The 20,016-nt window shown below is 41.7% G+C and overlaps 2 protein-coding genes across 3 annotated transcripts; both read right to left on the bottom strand.

Annotated features, from left to right (window-relative positions):
• Positions 1–1,260: 1,260 nt before the first annotated feature.
• Positions 1,261–12,393, bottom strand: p4htmb (prolyl 4-hydroxylase, transmembrane b). Of its 2 annotated transcripts, XM_077198247.1 has the most exons (10): positions 12,089–12,383; positions 11,440–11,833; positions 11,274–11,355; positions 9,206–9,396; positions 8,997–9,093; positions 8,734–8,896; positions 8,404–8,589; positions 3,528–3,618; positions 3,285–3,408; positions 1,261–2,921 (listed from the first exon to the last, which is right to left on the bottom strand). In XM_077198247.1, exons 2-10 carry the CDS (start codon positions 11,782–11,784, stop codon positions 2,704–2,706), a joined length of 1,497 nt encoding a protein of 498 aa, XP_077054362.1. In that variant the 5' UTR covers positions 11,785–11,833; positions 12,089–12,383; the 3' UTR covers positions 1,261–2,703. The 2 variants fall into 2 exon arrangements, with proteins under 2 accessions (XP_077054362.1, XP_077054361.1); XM_077198246.1 differs by having other exon boundaries at positions 11,440–12,393.
• Positions 12,394–15,060: 2,667 nt separating this feature from the next.
• Positions 15,061–18,662, bottom strand: LOC143707145 (uncharacterized). Its single transcript, XM_077199900.1, has 8 exons — positions 18,539–18,662; positions 16,463–17,416; positions 16,128–16,246; positions 15,910–16,032; positions 15,745–15,810; positions 15,531–15,619; positions 15,325–15,430; positions 15,061–15,165 (listed from the first exon to the last, which is right to left on the bottom strand). Exons 1-8 carry the CDS (start codon positions 18,660–18,662, stop codon positions 15,079–15,081), a joined length of 1,668 nt encoding a protein of 555 aa, XP_077056015.1. The 3' UTR covers positions 15,061–15,078.
• Between the last annotated feature and the right edge of the window lie 1,354 nt (positions 18,663–20,016).

Genomic DNA, 20,016 nt, shown 5'->3' with positions numbered 1-20,016 from the left:
GGGGGCCCTGACGCGATGCAGCCTGGTCGGCAGCGGTGTAAGCGCGACCAGCAAGGGCAGATGTTGTTCTGCAGGGCTTGGATAGGTGCACCGCCTTGGTTCTCCATCTGCTAGAGGTGGGCGGGCAGAGATGCGCAGCCACAGGTTCCTCTGGAGGGGGGCAACGTGTTGTAGCCCTTCTCCTCAGCGCCGTCGATAGTTGAGAGCATTGCCGAGGCTGAAATCTTTAAGTGAGCCGAGTAAGGGGCGCGCCATGATTTGGTCAGCTCGTCTTGCACCTCGGGCTGGTGGGCTCCTGAAGCGGAGACCACTCAATGTTGAGGCCCTTGACAGCTTCGTGAGGACGCGAATAAGTTCAGCGTCCCCGCTCGTTCTAACGCTGTCTCCGCTGGCTTGGGATTGAGGGGCGGGGTTAATTGTCGAGCCCGGACAATCTTCTCCCTCAGAGGCAGCCAGAGACAGGCTGTCATCGCCATCTTCCTCAGATGCGCCAAACGAAACGAGTCCTGCTGCTTGAGAGGAGGGGCATAGATCCGTTTACGAGAAAAGCACCGGTGAGGGGGTCTCGCGAGGAGAGAGCGAGGCACACGAGGACTGGGCCAGCGTGGGCTTGCTCGGTTTAGGCATCCTTTGGCCTCGTCGCTTCTTCCATCGAAGGCTTTGCAGAGAGGCTTTACATGAAGTGTATCCGGAACGCGGTATTTGAAACAACATCGTAGAAAATTTGCTCTTTCAGCTTCTAGAGTGTCGCGACGGCAAACACAGAAGTAACAGAAAAGGATATAAAGCCTTCTATCTTGCCGGATGGCAGCAGGTTAACGGCGATTTAGGGGAAGATGGCGCCGAGTTGAAGGTGCCCCGTCCGCTGAACAGGTCGCTTGTTCCGCTGCAGGGGCTCGTCGACGGCGAAGGCTCAGAGATCAGTGAAGAAGGTGTTCGCAGAAGTAGATTAAATCTGATTCTATGGCAAAATGGTCTGCTTATATAGGGATAAGCCACGCCCATTCTGGCAGGTTCTGACACGCCCTGGGCGTGAAGCGACTCGATTGGTTAGCGCGTTTCAGCCACCTCGCCAGAGGTTCGTGCAGTTTGCAGCACAGCCAATAAATGAGCTAGATGCTCTGCTCTGTGCTCGCTGTGCAGCTGCACTGCGTTTTAAAAAATGGCTTCAATATTCTCGACAAAAGGAGTTTTCCCACTGTGTATAGCTACGTAATACGAAGTGAAAGTTCTCGAAAGGGAACAACAGTCTCTGATTGATCATTTTAATAATTTATTCAACAAAGTGATTCTGTGCATTTTAACAGCAACATTCAACTCAACTGTGATTCAACAAATAAATAAAATAAGTTAACTTCAATCAGTCTTTGGATGCATTGCAATTAACAAAGTAAAACATAATAAAATAAATTATTAAAATCCAAACAAATCATAGAAGATTGTGCAAGTTTACATGCTTTCAGGAATATCTGAACGGGAATAAGTGTAAGAAATGTCCTTGCAGAGATGGAGGCTGAATAGATGTTACATAGGTTGAAACTAATAATATTTTAAATTACTAGTTATGATATTAAACTAACCTGTACTCCATTGACAGAACTACAACTAGTTAATGCTGTGTTCACCTGCAGATAACACCAAAGTGTTTAGTGATTTTGATGTCAGTTAAAATGTCACTTAAGTAGAAAGCAACTATATATATATATATATATTTTTTTTTACACATTCTTTGGTCACATACACACTATATCCTCCCACAATTGTGAAGTTGCTTTAGCACTGACTGTGCTTTATTTGCTGGAGGTTGCCAAAGTCGCTATTCATAACTATCATCCCACCAGGGAAGAGATACACATCTCGGATGCTCTTCTATTTACTATCACTGCATTTGACACTTAGCTGCGGTGTACGGCCTTTGGAAGGTACAGTAGAATGTCAATCAGTATGTAAACAAAGTTGTCAAATATGGCTGCATTCCCATTTAATAGGAATAATAATGCCTTCAAATATCTACATTAGGAAAGGTAGCATTGTCTTTCACAATTGCATAAAGATCAGGCTGTTTATCCCTGAATCCAACCCAAGACAGGTTCTAGTTCAGACACTGGGACCGCTGAAGGCTGGGTAAAGCTCATTCAATTCTGAATGCGAGGAAATGTTGGTAGGGCTACATTTCTATAGTGTGCATTTGTGTGGAAGAGTGAACCAGATTAAAATATACAAAGGATGAGTGTATTTTTGTGTGTTTGTTGGTATGAGGTCAGTGCTTCAGGGTGTTTGAGTGATGCAAAGGCGTGTGTGTACAGTGATTTTCTGCCGTGTGTGTGAAAGAGAAAGTGAGGGACTATAAAAAGAACATTACACAGAAATGAATGTGTATATTAGGGCTTGCACAGACTAGTCAAGAGATCGACTACTTCAACCACTAGTTGGCGCTGTCGGAAACAATCGACTACTCGAGTGTGCATGCCATCAACCATAATGAATTCAGAATGGCGAGCGTCTAGGGTGGCCATACGTCCGGATTTTGGCCAGACAGTCCGGATTTTAAGCCCCCTGTCCGGCGCAGCCTCAAGCCGGACACTCATTTGAACTCCTTTTTGGATTTGCGCTGAATTGTTTAAAAAAAATCGATTAGCAGAAATCAGTAGTCGTGCAACCCCTAATATATATTCATTGTTGTACCTGGATTTGTCTATGTGTTTACAAGTCTTGGTGAGTTTCAATGTGTTGGTCAGAGTTCAGTTCTGAAATGAGTTCTTCTTGCTCTTGTTGCTCTTGTTGAGAAACAAATTGTTGGTAGCGCGCCTGTCGCTGGTAGTCTGGATCGACATTGATCCAATTATTGGCAACCCACTTAGTCCCTCGTGTCACCACACAGCCACCATGAAGAGAATACTCATCCTGTTCACCCACCCAACCTACCGAGGGCAGCACAAAACAACAATTACAGATTATAAACAAGACTTTCCAGACAATTTATCTGGACAGTGAGGTCTAAAAATCTTGAGACATTCTGAAATTATGTTATAATAATGTTAATATTTGATTAATGAATAATGTTAATAGTTCAGTTAGAATTTTTATACTTAAATTGTTATGCTGATAATACAATTTGGGTAATTTGGGTTTGGGTATCAAACAATGATTAAACAGATAGAATAAGAAGGTTTAGGCCTATTGATAATTGGTCAAAAATATTACACCACCATTATTTCATTCAACTTTATTCCAAAACATTACAAAAATACATTATAAAATAGCAGATTAGTTATTTTCATTACCTCTACCATCGGAGAGATAGTTATACCAGAAAACTGCCGTCCCCTTAATGGGCTTCACTCTCAGGTTGCCTTTATCGCAATGCTTTCTGGTGTCCAACAGATCCACATCGTTCTGTATCAGTGACTGGGAAACACAAATACATGCACATAGTTATTGGCTGTCGCATGTGCTTAAATAGTGTAAAACTCTTGCTTTTAACTCACAAATACACATGCAAAGACGTTTTATTCAATAGGACACACCGCTTCTTCATAAGTCCTATTATCTGCCACTGGAAAGGTGGTCTCCCCCCCTTCTTCAACATTACTAAGGTAAAACAGAACTGTGATGTACCTGTAAAAAAAAATAAACACACAAATACTATGAACTTTAGGGGGATAAAAACTTGCCAAATTTGGTCGGAAACGTATTTACATGATATTAACTTAATTTAACGAAAGTGCCCCTATTATGCTCTTTTAAAGGTTCCTATTTTTAAGGTCAAAAAACACTTTAATTTTCTCATAATACACATTGTAGCATCACTTCTTTTCTCACAGTGTGTCTGAAACGGTTCGATCAAAGATTCCGTCTCTCTAAACCGCTCCTTTCCGAGAGCCTACTCTGCTCTGATTGGTCAGATGGCCCAAGCTATTCTGCTTACAGCGGTTGGAAACGAAACACTCATTACAGTATCTGAATTCTTGCTCTGAAGGTACTTGTATACCAGTGACGTGCGTTGAAATCTTGTCATGGGTAGGCTGTGACCTATCAATGTGGCATATATGTTCATATATTCATTCAGTTAATGTAGCAACCGAAGTTCATATCAGGCATCATCACATCGCTGCCTGCATACAGCAAAGTCAGTCATATGTGATGCTAATGCACAATCAAATCTAATAATCAAATGAATGGACACATCTATCTTATGACTTATACAACAAACAAATGTTTTGTGCGGGACACAGTAAGAGAGGGAGGCGGCGCGTTGTCAGCGAACCGACAAGCAGCCTAGTCATTCCTTCAAAATGCGCAAACGCGCACAGACAGCCACATACACACTATATGTCTGGTCACTCTGGTGACGGCGCACCAGGATTTGAATAGGCTACAGTCAGAAAACATTGTGTCAGCAGTTCAGCTTTACAGTACAAAAACAGCTTAAATTCGCTCCTACAAACTGCGCAAGGCACACACACCGACACGCAATGAGGGTCTGGCGACGGCGCACCAGGATTAAAAAAAGAGAACTACAAAACAGCATTTTAACCCTTACGAAATGCACCATAATCGCACAGATAGACCTACAGTACAAATATGGCAGAGGTGACGGCGCACCAGGGTATGGAAGAGAGAACATTTTGGTGTCAGCGCACAGCAGGCCTATAACTGTTAGCCCACCATCAGATAACAAACACAAGCCAATATAAGGGTTTTAAAAATAATAAATAAATGAATAATTTACGTTTTAAAGGGGGTGCTTACTTTTATTTGTAGACGAAACTCCTTTTCCTAGATTTACTGAAGCCTATAAAACGCATTTGCAGCTGCACAGCTAACGTTAGCAGTAGCACAGTGAGCGTATGGCTCGCTCATAGGCTGTGCTGCGGCAACTGCACATCCAATGGCGCGGGCGCCTCTGACGTGAATGGAGCAGAACAGACTTTCCTCCTGGCTCTTATTTCCATTGAAAAGGAGAGACTCGTGAAATTGAGAAATACACCCAACAAAGAGGACTTTTACAACAAAGTAATTGACATCTTTGTCCAGAGGGATAGACGCATGGACTTTCCCGTTAGCGACCACAGCTCTTTTTCTTCATAGGACGCTTCCAAAGCTAGGCGATGCTAGTTGCTAAGTAGCTTGAAGCACTGATTGAGTGAGAGCGAGTGGATCACGTGACATGAAGCACGCTCGGTCTCTGCCTCAATGTTGATAATTCAAGACAGCACGAGAACTGACTGCGCATGCACAAATCTACGTAAACTACGTTCTATGGACCAAAGAGGCACTGCTAACCTCTGCCTCAATGGCCATGGCCTTGAATTTTCTGCATGAAACAATGATTTTTAGGAGCAAACAATGGCAAAAGGAGTATATTATATGTGTATTCCTGAAAAATTGTGTTACAAAAATTAATATTTGGAATAAAATAAATGCAATTAATAATGTGGTGAATTAATAAAGCTCTTGGAATTAATAAATGTAATGTCAACATTTCCTTTGGTGAGGCACTGCCTACCCTGACTGCACGTCCCTGTTGAATACTAAGTTATACGCACAGTACCGACAGCGTTAGTTGTACCGTATCAATTCGAGCCCGAGTCCTCATCCTTTGGAAACGCTTTGGATTTTCTTTCGCAATACAGAAAACAGCATATTCTAGTGATGTCTAACAAACTCTTCCAGGCTTCAGCTACAACTACAGAGTTTGAGGTGGGTTAAAGTAGACGTTGTTCGTGGGCAGCCAATGAAGACCACAGGATGGCATGCAAACTGAGGTTACTGACGACTCGTTTCTGGCCGTTCAGAATCGGTTCTTTCTTTTAGGAGAAAATAACTCCTTTTCTCCGGCACTTTGATTTGTATAACTTTCCAGGCCTTTTACATTCAAAAAACAGCTTTATTAAACACTACATGAAAGGTAATATCCAAAAAAGGGTAAACTTGCGCTCGATCAGCCCAAAGTCCGGCATCCGACTAGCATGGAAGGTCTTTACGTGTTACTGTCTTTTCTCTCGGCAAAGTAATTTTGATTAAATGCAATACATTTTCTCATATGTATTTTCTCATTATTTCATCTGACTCCATAAATGAAAAAGGTTCTGTGATATGATATCTGTGCATCATTAAATATAAGCGAATGTTTGACTATTCCTATTAATTCTTTAATGAAAATAATGCCAAAGTCCGTTAGAATAAAATCAAATGTTTACAATTTATTATGTCCGGTAATTTCAAAATCAGTTAAAAGATAATCAATACAAAACATCAAATGCTCTGGAATGAAGAGAAGAGATACGAACCCGACATTAGGAAATACATGATGCTGAGAGTACTGGCGGCTCTCAGCATTCACGGGCTGATCTGAGGTACAGGAAGACCCTGAGCTCTAGTTGCGTTTCATTATATAGACATACCTCATTTCAAATGTAAACATGAGTTTACAGTGCAAATTTACCTTAATCACAAGTTGATTTACATTTGCTAACAGTGGGAAAATGCATTGAGTAAACACCTTCTGAGAGCAGGAGACCATTTGCCTGGAAGACACACCTCCTATGTATGAGAATTATTTCTAAACTCTTAAATACCTTATTACCTTCTGGTTTACTTCTTTAAAAATAAGACCTTTGTACCAGTCGCACTGAGACATTTCAAATGATATCAAAGATGTGTGATACTGTATGATAATTATTCACATTAAACTATATATATTCTTTGGTGAACTACAGATGATCTCAAGCATGTGGGAGAAGGAATGGGGGCAGAATGGGGGGTCAAGCGAAAAGATGTAGATTAGGATTACTTAGGTGAGACTTGCGTCTTGAATGGTGCACAAGAGAGAAATTCAAATGTTAATTTGCTTTGTTCTCTCAGAGAGTTGCGCTAACTTCCATTTTTTTCAGTATTACAAAAGCATAACATGGGCTCTTTAATGAAGTTAATATCACGTTCCTAATCATGCTCTTGTTCTAAATACATTTTTGCTTGTGTGATAATGCTTAATTATTATTTATGACATTATATGATTACACATTGTAAAATATTAATCTTAGGCCCGGTTTCACAGACAGGGCTAAGCTTAAAGGAACACTCCACCGTTTTTTGAAATAGGGCTTATTCACCATCTTTCCTACATTTAGATAGGTGGGCAAATGCATTTTTGTCTCAGTGCATGCATTGTTTTAGTTTGGCAGCGCCGCCGCTAGCTTAGCTTAGCATAATGAATAGAATCCTTTGTTGCCAGATAGCATGTCGTGAGTAAAAGTGATAAAAAAATCAATTTTAAAAAAACGAATTACTTCTTGTGTCCTAAGTATTCACAACAATTACAAATAGCAATGCAGATTAGGACTAGGCGATTTCCTAAGCAGATATTGACTTGGGACTATATTGGGGTGAAGCACTGCTACGCAGAGATATCACGCAAGACCTGAAATCCGTCAACATACCGGCGTGACCTGCACCGAGTATCTTCACTTTTGGATTGTGTTGAGTTTGAGAAGTTACAGCTACAGTTACAGCAAACATGGTAATTGCCTGCATAGCAAAAGGTTGTGAGAACAAGCAAAGGACATACACTCACACCACCAGTTCGTATTTGCTCTCATCCTCACGTCCTCAGTCTGTTGAGTGATCGCAACCTCCTCCTGTCATTCTGTGTCCAAAGCATGCAGCTACTCTTCTGAAAACTCTGGTTCATAGAGGTATGATTCTGGATCTTGTCTGTCTGAGAAGTCACCCTCTGCGTCTCTCACAAAATCTGCCATGTTCATCGCCATTCACAATGTCTACTGATGAAAAATAACCAGCTACTATTCACGCCGGTATGTTGACGGAAGTTAGGGGATTTCATGTGTTGCGTGATATAGCAGTGCTTCGTCTGTGCTTACCCCCAATATAGTCAAGTCAATATCTGCTTAGGAAATCGCCTAGTCTTAATCTGCATTGCTATTTGTACTCGTTGTGAATACGCAGGCCACAAGAGGTAATTAGGTTTTTTTTTAGTTGTTTTTTTTAATCACTTTTACTCACGACATGCTAGCTGGCAACAAAAGATTACATTCATTATGCTAAGCTAGCAGTGGCGCTGCCAAACTAAAACAATGCATGCAATGAGACAAAAATGCGTTTACCCACCCATCTAAATGTAGGAAAGACGGTGAATAAGCCCTATTTCAACAAACGGTGGAGTGTTCCTTTAAGCCAGGATTAGTCTTTAGTTCAATTAGGACATTTAAGTAGCTATTATAAACGTGCTTTAGAAAACATTACTAGTGTGCATCTTGAGACAAAACAAACTTAAACTGCATGTTTGAGCTGTTTTAACTGCAAGTTGCTTTCAGTTAAAACAGCTCAAACATGCAGCTTAAGCCTTGTCTATGAAACCGGGGGTTAATCTCTTTGGCTTACCTGCAGGAAGTCTGGAATGGGGAGGTGGTATTGGCAGCAAGGCGAGTGTGTGTGCAGGCTGTTTCAGGGTACACTGGCCCACTGTCATGATGAGCGTGGTAATGGCCGCCCTGCTCATAGCGCACCACTTGTAAAGGTTCACTTAACTCCACCAGAGAGGATGGCAGTCGTGTTAAATGAGTGACTCTTTAAAGACAGGATGAGATATAGATATCGCATTATTACAAACCGAGAAGGTGTGACAGAAGGAAACACATGAAGAAAGCAAAGTTTTTTAAAAGCTGTATGTCAGCACACTTGATGGGTGGACAATAAAAGAGCAGATAAAACCTTTTGCGGAGGTCTTGAAGAACCTGATGTGCTCCTTGACCCTGGTAGAGCCAGGTGTGTCTGCTGTTCCTCACCAGCTGGCTCCTTTCTACCCCACGCTGTAGTAGAAAACGCTGAAAGGCATCACTTCTCAGACGCCCAAACTCCTCTAAACTCAAGAGACCTGTGTCAAAAGAGACAAACTTAAAACATACATATGGATACACAAATTATGATCTATGTCTATTGGGTGTCCGTTTAAGATCTCCCTCTTAGGTCCTTACCATTTCCATCCTGATCAACCTTTAGGCCATCATAGATTTCCTTAAGGTTTTCAGAAGTTAACCAGATTCCATCTCTCACTCGAGAGTGTGTCAATATCTACACCAGAAATTCAAGTTACAGATTACATGTAAATGAACAAACATGAAGAAAGATTTACACATTACATTTTCTCAGCATTATCAAACTGCAAAACCAAGGCTCAACAGACCTCATGAGGTTGTAGTTGGCCATCTTGGTTGAGGTCAAGGAAATTGAAGATTTCCTCAGGACTGAGGTTGAGCTGCTGATTAAGTTCCTCTTGACCTTCAGGGACCATAACCTGACTCTCCATCAAACCCTTCAGCTGAGCCAAACGCACAACTACACCACACTCCTCCTCTGACAGAAAGCCAGGGATCTCTGCAGCCACACACACAAACAGAGCCACAATGATGCTTCACACTGATAAGTGAATCAGCAAAAACAAAAACCCTAATAGCAAACAATGCCTGCGAATAGGACTAAGCAATTAATTTAATAAGAAAACCAAAAAATCGAAATTCTAGCAGATAACTTTCATTCATGCATGTTCCCCCCATTCATTTTTACAATATTGGGAATTATGAATAAAAATAATGATTTTTTGTTAGATTTTCACATTAAAGTTTTATGCAGGGACAGAGGAAGAATCTGAAAACATTGAGGGAAACGTGTAAGCTTTATTATTAAGGATCTTTCACATGGCGAACAAGAACTATAATGAGAACTATATTTGTCAAAGTTCTGCAAGAGGTAGGACCCAGACACAAAAGAGCAGACAAGGGTTTTTATTAACAAGACTTGAGACAGCAGGGAGAGTGAAGAGTGAACCACAGTTCAAACAGTAGGGCAGGGCAGACGACACGATGACAGGCTCGATGGACACCGAGACCGTCAGTAAGATGGCAATGACGTGAGTGCAATAGAGGCAGCTCTGAAGGAAAGACCAGGCAGGAACACCTAGCTTGATGTCAGATGTAGCACCAGTCTTGCCACCAGGTAGAGGCTCACAGAACCAGAGGCTTGACACAGGGGTTAGATTGCTGCACCAGTCAGGCTGTCAGGCAGTTAAAAGTCAGTGGCCAGGGAACTCAGGATACAGGGCAGGAACACACAAAAGAACATACAAGACGAGACTCAAGACAAGATATAGCAACAATAAAGAGAACTCAAACTAGATTATAAAGCACAAGAGCTAAAGATAAGCAAAATAGCAACAAGGATAATCTGATTCTGGGAATAGGATTTAAAAAACAAAAACAGCATAAGCGCTAGGATAATTTCAAGGATTACAAACCGGAAAAAACACCACAAAGTACATACACAAAACAAACTAGCAAAGACACGAGGGAAAGAGGCACAATATAAAGGGACCAGAGCACATGAGGATCAGGGGAGCACAATAAGTGAAATGAGGGCAAGACTTGGACTAAACAAAGGGGCGTTGTGTTGTAACAGGAAACAATGAGCACGTGGCAAACACAGACCAAGACAGAGCCATGAGCTCAAACTCAAGACAAACATAGAAACATGAAACAAAGACAACACAGACAAGGCTGCCAGGGCAGAACCCTGACAATATTAGTGTCCACACAGCAACAAGCAATAAAAATGTAGTTTATTATAAGCATACACTGTGATTATGTCATCTGTTATAACTGTGGAGTGCACCTTGCAATTCTCATAAAATTAGAATGAGTACTAAAGTTTTAATAATTGTTTTAATTCTATATTTTAGAAATGACTGAAATTATTTATTTTTTTTACAGCTAATGAAAGATAAAAACACTGACAGCCAATCAGAATCCATCCAACTTTAAAGAGCATGAGCATTTAAAGCGGCAAATGACAACTGCAGTGCACTCTTATAATAAACACAACATTATTATCCATTTGTGTGGACACTAATATAGTTACTGTTATTGTTCATGGTGTGAACGGGCCATGAATATTAATTACGTGACAGGCTAATGTTCATTCAATTGTTGTGACCAATTTGCTGAAAGTAGGTAAGTGGATGCTAGCCATATTAGGATAACTGCTAGCCAATAGCACACAGCACTTGACTACTTTTATGGTACTTTTTTGTCCTCTCAACAGCCCTTGTCTAGTGTTGTTGTACGAAAAAGTGCACTATGGACACTGTGAAATATCTTCTTTTGTGTGTTTGATGAAAAGAAAATCATACAGGTTATGAATGACATGATAACAGACTTTTTCGGGGGGTGAACTATTCCTTTGTAGCATCTTGTCCTTACCAAACAGAAGGGGCTTTAGACTGAGTGTCTTCATTTCATGGACTTTCCCTGGCACCACTGACACTTTTTGAACATGTCCCACCTAATAAAAAAAAGACTAGTTTTTGGAAGATAAACGAATATAAATACTCACAGATCTCCAAATCATCTTATCCATACTCCTTACCCGTATTCCTTCAATGCGAGGAAGATACATATTTCGAGGGAAGCCCGAGTCTGAAGGGGTCTGCGCATCTGACGGTCCGGTAACTTTATGACTTTTATCTCTGTTTGTAAAATCCAGGTTTGCCGTACTTGTGTTAGATCCGTTATTATAATGAACATACAGCAGAAGTGCAATGACATTGATGATGTAAACGTGGAAGAAAACCATCACCACCATGAAGTAAGAGCGAGAACACACGCTGCTCTTCTGCAGAGAGACGCGCTGACGGGGCAGAGACCGGGGTGGCGGTAATGATGATGATGATGCGGTGTCATCCTCTTCAATATTGTCCTGGGGTTCCATCATTTTAGCAGAAAACACTCTTGTTGGTCGGTTTAAAATACACTATTTAAATCTGTTTTCAAAAGAACATTATGGTAAACTGTATAGCTGGTGTTTGACAGGTATTCGACACATAGAAAACCCCGCATTAAAACAGACGTCACTCAGAAGAGATAAGCAGCAGACTGGCTGCAAAAACACTACCTTTGTAAAAAGCTTGGTAACTAACTTACACGAACAGATGCAAAATAATCTCGATAACACTCGCTGCTTTAAACTACGGATAAAGACATTTTGGAAACAATTATTTTCGTCAGTATAAGCGTACCTCCGGCTTGTGGTAGCATGACACTCTCTGGCTTACTCAGCACTTCCAGTTGTCAAATTTGACTCTCTTGTTTACATCGAGACGCGTGATTATAGCAACTGCGCAGCTTCTTTTAACCTGCGAACCGTTGCCCCGAAGCACCATTTTGAAATTCGTTCTCCTCATAATCCGTGTTGGGAAGGTTTTGTAGTGTCTGCTTATAATAATTTGAATTTATATGACAGCTTTCTTGGCTATACATCTCGAAGTGAAAGTGCAGCTGACTGGACTTTCGAAGGACGCCATTCACCTGACTGCGGGAGTGCGGGTGTTACACCAGAATCTGTGACCGTCATAGTCTGTGACCGTAGTGGGCGCGGTTGTCACTGTACTGCGTGATCTACGCAAACAGCGTTACTTCTGACTATAAGCCAAAGGTAAGGTATTTACGAAACGTTTGTTTAGAAATGATGGTTATTTACACAATAAATGATTATTTGCTTGCCCAGATTGAGCTCAATGTGTTTTTCTTTTTTTCAGAGTAGCCGACTACGTGTGTTTCCGTGTTCATTAATGTTTATGTTCTCACGCGAGAAGAGAACGTGCACGTTTAGGAAAAGTTTTTTTCTCAGTGTGTTTTGCTATTCAGAATAATATGTTATATTGGATATTATTTATTAGGATATATATTTAATTTGTGGAACCAGCAGTCAATGAAAGACATGTATGGCACAAAAAGATTATTTTTGTGTAAATTATTATATTAATGCACAGAATAATAATACAAAAAATCACTCAAAATTGCTGTAACAAGTTGTAAAGGTCACCGAACAGACATACAGTAGGGTCACCAAATATGATAAGGCTATTTTAATGGTCACCGAATTCTGTTACCCTCCTCTATTTCACTCATAATGAATGTGACACACTCCAAATTCACTCTGATGATGTGTGAACTCTTCAGCTACTTACAGTAGAAATCATTTTGGGCTGACATGAACAGAAGCAGACATACAGTAGGGTCACCAAATATGATAAGGCTATTTTAATTGTCACTGCATTCTGTTACCCTCCTCTATTTCACTCATAATGAATGTGACACACTCCAAATTCACTCTGATGATGTGTGAACTCTTCAGCTTCTTACAGTAGAAATCATTTTGGGCTGACATGAACAGAAGCAGACATACAGTAGGGTCACCAAATATGATAAGGCTATTTTAATGGTCACCGCATTCTGTTACCCTCCTCTATTTCACTCATAATTAATGTGACACCCTCCAAATTCACTCTGATGATGTGTGAACTCTTCAGCTTCTTACAGTAGAAATCATTTTGGGCTGACATGAACAGAAGCAGACATACAGTAGGGTCACCAAATATGATAAGGCTATTTTAATTGTCACCGCATTCTGTTACTCTCCTCTATTTCACTCATAATGAATGTGACACACTCCAAATTCACTCTGATGATGTGTGAACTCTTCAGCTTCTTACAGTAGAAATCATTTTGGGCTGACATGAACAGAAGCAGACATACAGTAGGGTCACCAAATATGATAAGGCTATTTTAATGGTCACCGCATTCTGTTACCCTCCTCTATTTCACTCATAATTAATGTGACACCCTCCAAATTCACTCTGATGATGTGTGAACTCTTCAGCTTCTTACAGTAGAAATCATTTTGGGCTGACATGAACAGAAGCAGACATACAGTAGGGTCACCAAATATGATAAGGCTATTTTAATTGTCACCGCATTCTGTTACTCTCCTCTATTTCACTCATAATGAATGTGACACTCCAAATTCACTCTGATGATGTGTGAACTCTTCAGCTTCTTACAGTAGAAATCATTTTGGGCTGACATGAACAGAAGCAGACATACAGTAGGGTCACCAAATATGATAAGGCTATTTTAATGGTCACCGAATTCTGTTACCCTCCTCTATTTCACTTATAATGAATGTGATGTTATTTTTTTGCAACATATTTTTTCTTTTGGATAGGAAGTGTTTTAAATAAAACCATTGCAATATTTTATAATGAAATGTTTTAATAATTAAAATATTTTAAAACATTAGAAACATTGATTTCAAACATTAACTATTTACAAATTTGACGAACTAAGCAAAAAAAAAAAAAAAAAGCATATTTTAAATGCATGCTGCACAGCAGTAGGATTTCTTGGGGTCGGGCTCCCCAACACATTTCATGTGGAACCAACGGGCACAGACATCACACTGGATCTGTATCAACAAAGATAATAATTAGCATTTTCAGGGTGAATATGAGTTACATATACCCGTGATGCACATATTTCCTACTCTAGAAAAGACAGGCCATGCCCACAATGATCAGAGGCCTATGGTGGATTTCTTTATTAAAAAAAATAGCTTCTTACCCAAGGTGTTGTCTTGCCCTTCTCCTCCACATTATTCTCCCCACAATGGCGGCACAAATCAGTAAGGTCATCTGGTCACCATTGAAAAGAAATTTAGCTTGTCAATAAATGTGTTAATCGTTTAAATAACATATTGTATGTAAGGGATAATCCACTAGCTCATTAAACTATTGGACTACAGAGGCAAAGAGGCTCAGAGGAGTTTAATGAACAGCTAACCTTGGATTTTCCTCCTTATACCATGGTCATTTGCCAGCACAAGTTACAGTAAAAGCTGTCATTGATGTGTTGAGCTCTAAATTTGACTGGTGTTAGGGTTATGTTTTATTTTGTTTTAGTTTAGTGCCTGTCTTTTGACCCAGTTTTCCCATTGTGTCTGATTAGTTATCCCATTCACCTGTTGTCTCAGTTATAATCTCCTGTGTATTTATACTACTTGTTCTGTTCTTTGTCTTGAATTTTCACATTTTTTTGTATTGAGAGTTCTTGAATTAAAGACTTACAAGTGATATTTTGTGCACCCCTATTGTGCAGCCCCTCACATAGAAGATTAATTATTAATCAAAAGTACATAATTAAACAAACGTACCACTTTCATCCAGCAGGGTCATGGCGATCTTTTTCTGAAGTTGTTCACTGCTGACGCTTTGTTTGCAAACGTCAGAGGCTCCCCTGCCAGAATTTTCTCTGCATACTAATATGACACATGCTTATAACTGATTTGTTAGTGCATAGTAAATAAATACATAAGTACTATATAAACCAGCATACTATTGTTTTAAAATACTTTACTGTTATAATGATGTAGACACCAGTATAATAAAGTGGACACAGCATGATAAAAAAAACTTACTTTCAGAACAAATACCCCACATGACGTTCCATCCAATTGTGAACTGTGTGGAGCTGTGCTGGCTGTCCACTTTGAAACGTTGCAGCCTCGTTTTCTGACAAAGGCCCTGAAAAGGCAAGACAAAGGTAAAATTATGCTAACATATTTACATATTTTAGTTTTGTAATTAAAAGGGAACAACTTGCATATATGGACACAACAATTACCTTGTGGACTCCAAACACTGTTTTATTTTGCGTGCATCATTCCCCAGGGGATCCAGCACAAGGCTCCTTTTTTCAGCCGGAAAGATTGCCTGTAGATTAGTAGATTATTATATTACAATATATTATTGTATAGTATCAATATAGTCATGTTGTACAGCTATTGGTAATATTGTGGCTCTCAACAAATGTCAGCAATGCAGAGCAAGGTCCTTACAGCCAACATCCAGTGACCCGGCTCATGGACGGCTCCCAAAATCACTTTGTATTTTATTGGATCACACTAAAACAGATAATAATTATTTACAAAATCAGTTAATAAATTCTATTAAATTACAATCCACTTAAAAAGGCCCTACAAAACAGATTTTCCTGTGCATACTTTAAGTCGTGAGTTTTTTCTCTCCCATATTCTGGTCATTTCAAAGGAGTCAATTTGAAGAGCCTTTTCGTCTCTTATTTGGTTGTTTTTTTTGACTGCCTGGGCTATATATGCATTTATTACCTGTGAGACAGATAAATGAGTAAGAGTATGTAGCATTACCTTGGATAAATTATATACAATCCAAGTAGACAAGTCAGTCATTCAACTAAGCTCACCTCGCTTTCAAGCTCTCCATTTGGGGCTGTCCTCAAAATGTCCCAGTAAAACATTTTGTAGGGCCCCATTCGCGACAGCAGAACATGTGCTTTTTTGCCTCCCCAGGCATCCCTTATGCCTATGTATGAGGTAAAAATAGTAATTGAAATAACTATTGTGAATGCACAACAGCATTAGTTATTTTTAGTATATGAAATATATCTCTGAATGTAAACAAAAATGTATCAAATATTAAATTGAATCAAGTACAATGTTAACTAAAACTATAGATTATTAAAAGTCTAAAGAGAAACAGGAATGTAGGAAATGTAGTTTGTTTATCAAATTTACGCACATTTTTCATGATTCAGAACATCAGAACATGATTGTTCAGCTGGTAGAGGAGGCAAGACTGCAGCTGAAGTAGGGGAGAGAACAGCTGGAGGAGGAAAAGATAGAATAGGTGGAGGAGGAGAGGATAGAACAGGTGGTGGAGGAGAGGATAGAACAGGTGGAGGAGGAGAGGATAGAACAGGGGGTGGAGGAGAGGATAGAACAGGTGGAGGAGGAGAGGATAGAACAGGTGGTGGAGGAGAGGATAGAACAGGTGGAGGAGGAGAGGATAGAACAGGTGGAGGAGGAGAAGAGAGAACAGCTGGAAGAGGAGAGGAGTCAGCAGATGAAGGAGAGGAGTGAGCAGCTGGAGGAGGAGAGGAGTGAGCAGCTGGAGGAGGAGAAGGGACAACAGCTGGAGGAGGAGAGGAGAGAACAGCTGGAAGAGGAGAGGAGTCAGCAGATGAAGGAGAGGAGTGAGCAGCTGGAGGAGGAGAGGAGTGAGCAGCTGGAGGAGGAGAAGGGACAACAGCTGGAGGAGGAGAGGAGAGAACAGCTGGAAGAGGAGAGGAGTCAGCAGATGAAGGAGAGGAGTGAGCAGCTGGAGGAGGAGAGGAGTGAGCAGCTGGAGGAGGAGAGGAGTGAGCAGCTGGAGGAGGAGAAGGGACAACAGCTGGAGGAGGAGAGGAGAGAACGGGAGGAGGAGAGGAGTGAGCAGCTGGAGGAGGAGAGGAGTGAGCAGCTGGAGGAGAAGGGACAACAGCTGGAGGAGAGGAGAGAACGGGAGGAGGAGGAGAGGAGTGAGCAGCTGGAGGAGGAGAAGGGACAACAGCTGGAGGAGGAGAGGAGAGAACGGGAGGAGGAGGAGAGGAGTGAGCAGCTGGAGGAGGAGAGGAGTGAGCAGCTGGAGGAGGAGAGGAGTGAGCAGCTGTAGGAGGAGAGGAGTGAGCAGCTGGAGGAGGAGAGGAGTGAGCAGCTGGAGGAGGAGAGGAGTGAGCAGCTGGAGGAGGAGAGGAGTGAGCAGCTGTAGGAGGAGAGGAGAGAACGGGAGGAGGAGAGGAGTGAGCAGCTGGAGGAGGAGAGGAGTGAGCAGCTATAGGAGGAGAGTAGTGAGCAGCTGGAGGAGGAGAGGAGTGAGCAGCTGGAGGAGGAGAGGAGAGAATGGGAGGAGGAGAGGAGTGAGCAGCTGGAGGAGGAGAGGAGTGAGCAGCTGGAGGAGGAGAAGGGACAACAGCTGGAGGAGGAGAGGAGAGAACAGCTGGAAGAGGAGAGGAGTCAGCAGATGAAGGAGAGGAGTGAGCAGCTGGAGGAGGAGAGGAGTGAGCAGCTGGAGGAGGAGAGGAGTGAGCAGCTGGAGGAGGAGAAGGGACAACAGCTGGAGGAGGAGAGGAGAGAACGGGAGGAGGAGAGGAGTGAGCAGCTGGAGGAGGAGAGGAGTGAGCAGCTGGAGGAGAAGGGACAACAGCTGGAGGAGAGGAGAGAACGGGAGGAGGAGGAGAGGAGTGAGCAGCTGGAGGAGGAGAAGGGACAACAGCTGGAGGAGGAGAGGAGAGAACGGGAGGAGGAGGAGAGGAGTGAGCAGCTGGAGGAGGAGAGGAGTGAGCAGCTGGAGGAGGAGAGGAGTGAGCAGCTGTAGGAGGAGAGGAGTGAGCAGCTGGAGGAGGAGAGGAGTGAGCAGCTGGAGGAGGAGAGGAGTGAGCAGCTGGAGGAGGAGAGGAGTGAGCAGCTGGAGGAGGAGAGGAGAGAACGGGAGGAGGAGAGGAGTGAGCAGCTGGAGGAGGAGAGGAGTGAGCAGCTATAGGAGGAGAGTAGTGAGCAGCTGGAGGAGGAGAGGAGTGAGCAGCTGGAGGAGGAGAGGAGAGAATGGGAGGAGGAGAGGAGTGAGCAGCTGGAGGAGGAGAGGAGTGAGCAGCTGGAGGAGGAGAAGGGACAACAGCTGGAGGAGGAGAGGAGAGAACGGGAGGAGGAGGAGGAGAAGAGTCAGCAGCTGGAGGAGAGGGGGAAAGTTGTTGATGCTTCCTCAAATTTTGAGGTATCCTTGGGGTCTCCTCCTGATGGTGCTTGAGGTGGTCAATGTTGACCTTGTGAGTGGTTCGACCCTCTGAATCCACAAGATCAATGCTTTTCCCTTCTATTTTAGTCACCATAAAGGGACCAAAATATTCTGCGTCAAGTTTTCCTCCTTTCCGCTGTTCACTCCGGACATTCTTTCTCCACACCATGGCTCCCACTGAAAGGCTTTGGCTGTGGTCCTTTTGGGATAGCCTTCTCCTTGTTCTAGCGTGTGTTTTTTCGACATTTTCTTGAACAATGTCCATAATTTTTTGATGCCGTTCAATGTCTATGGCCACCACTTGTCGTTGTATTCATGTTCGAAGGAAACATCCAGCTGTGTAAAAATGTTATTAATAAATAATTGATCTATACTGCATAATTACATAATACAATCGTGTAATCCAGAATATTTACACAAAATCACCTGATATTGTTTTGGGACCTCGGAGGGGTAGCGTGCTTCTCTCCCAAACATCAAGTGAAATGGGGAGAACTGTGTTGTTAGTTGTTTTTTTGTCCGTAGCCCAAACATGGCAGCATCCAAATATTGGTCCCAGGTATTGGGTTTATCCTCGACCAGCTTGGCAAGAACTCTAAAGAAATCAATGAAGAGAAATATAAAGACAATGTTGCTTTTTCCTGCTAATAGAGGAGGGTAACAGAATGCGGTGACCATTAAAATAGCCTTATCATTTTTGGTGACCCTACTGTATGTCTGCTTCTGTTCATGTCAGCCCAAAATGATTTCTACTGTAAGAAGCTGAAGAGTTCACACATCATCAGAGTGAATTTGGAGTGTCACATTCATTATGAGTGAAATAGAGGAGGGTAACAGAATGCGGTGACAATTAAATGGGCTTATCATATTTGGTGACCCTACTGTATGTCTGCTTCTGATCATGTCAGCCCAAAATGATTTCTACTGTAAGAAGCTGAAGAGTTCACACATCATCAGAGTGAATTTGGAGTGTGTCACATTCATTATGAGTGAAATACAGGAGGGTAACAGAATGCGGTGACAATTAAAATAGCCTTATCATATTTGGTGACCCTACTGTATGTCTGCTTCTGTTCATGTCAGCCCAAAATGATTTCTACTGTAAGAAGCTGAAGAGTTCACAGATCATCAGAGTGAATTTGGAGTGTGTCACATTCATTATGAGTGAAATAGAGGAGGGTAACAGAATTCGGTGACCATTAAAATAGCCTTATCATATTTGGTGACCCTACTGTACGTCTGTTCGGTGACCTTTACAACTTGTTACAGCAATTTTGAGTGATTTTTTGTATTATTATTCTGTGCATTAATATAATAATTTACACAAAAATAATCTTTTTGTGCCATACATGTCTTTCATTGACTACTGGTTCCACAAATTAAATATATATCCTAATAAATAATATCCAATATAACATATTATTCTGAATAGCAAAACACACTGAGAAAAAAACTTTTCCTAAACGTGCACGTTCTCTTCTCGCGTGAGAACATAAACATTAATGAACACGGAAACACACGTA

This window comes from Siphateles boraxobius, unplaced genomic scaffold, assembly GCF_051911475.1.
Source record: "Siphateles boraxobius isolate OS27281-9 unplaced genomic scaffold, OSU_SipBor_1 41, whole genome shotgun sequence".
Classification (NCBI taxonomy): domain Eukaryota; kingdom Metazoa; phylum Chordata; class Actinopteri; order Cypriniformes; family Leuciscidae; genus Siphateles; species Siphateles boraxobius.
Note: the sequence above shows the minus strand (reverse complement) of the source record. Positions and strands in the feature narration are given on the sequence as shown.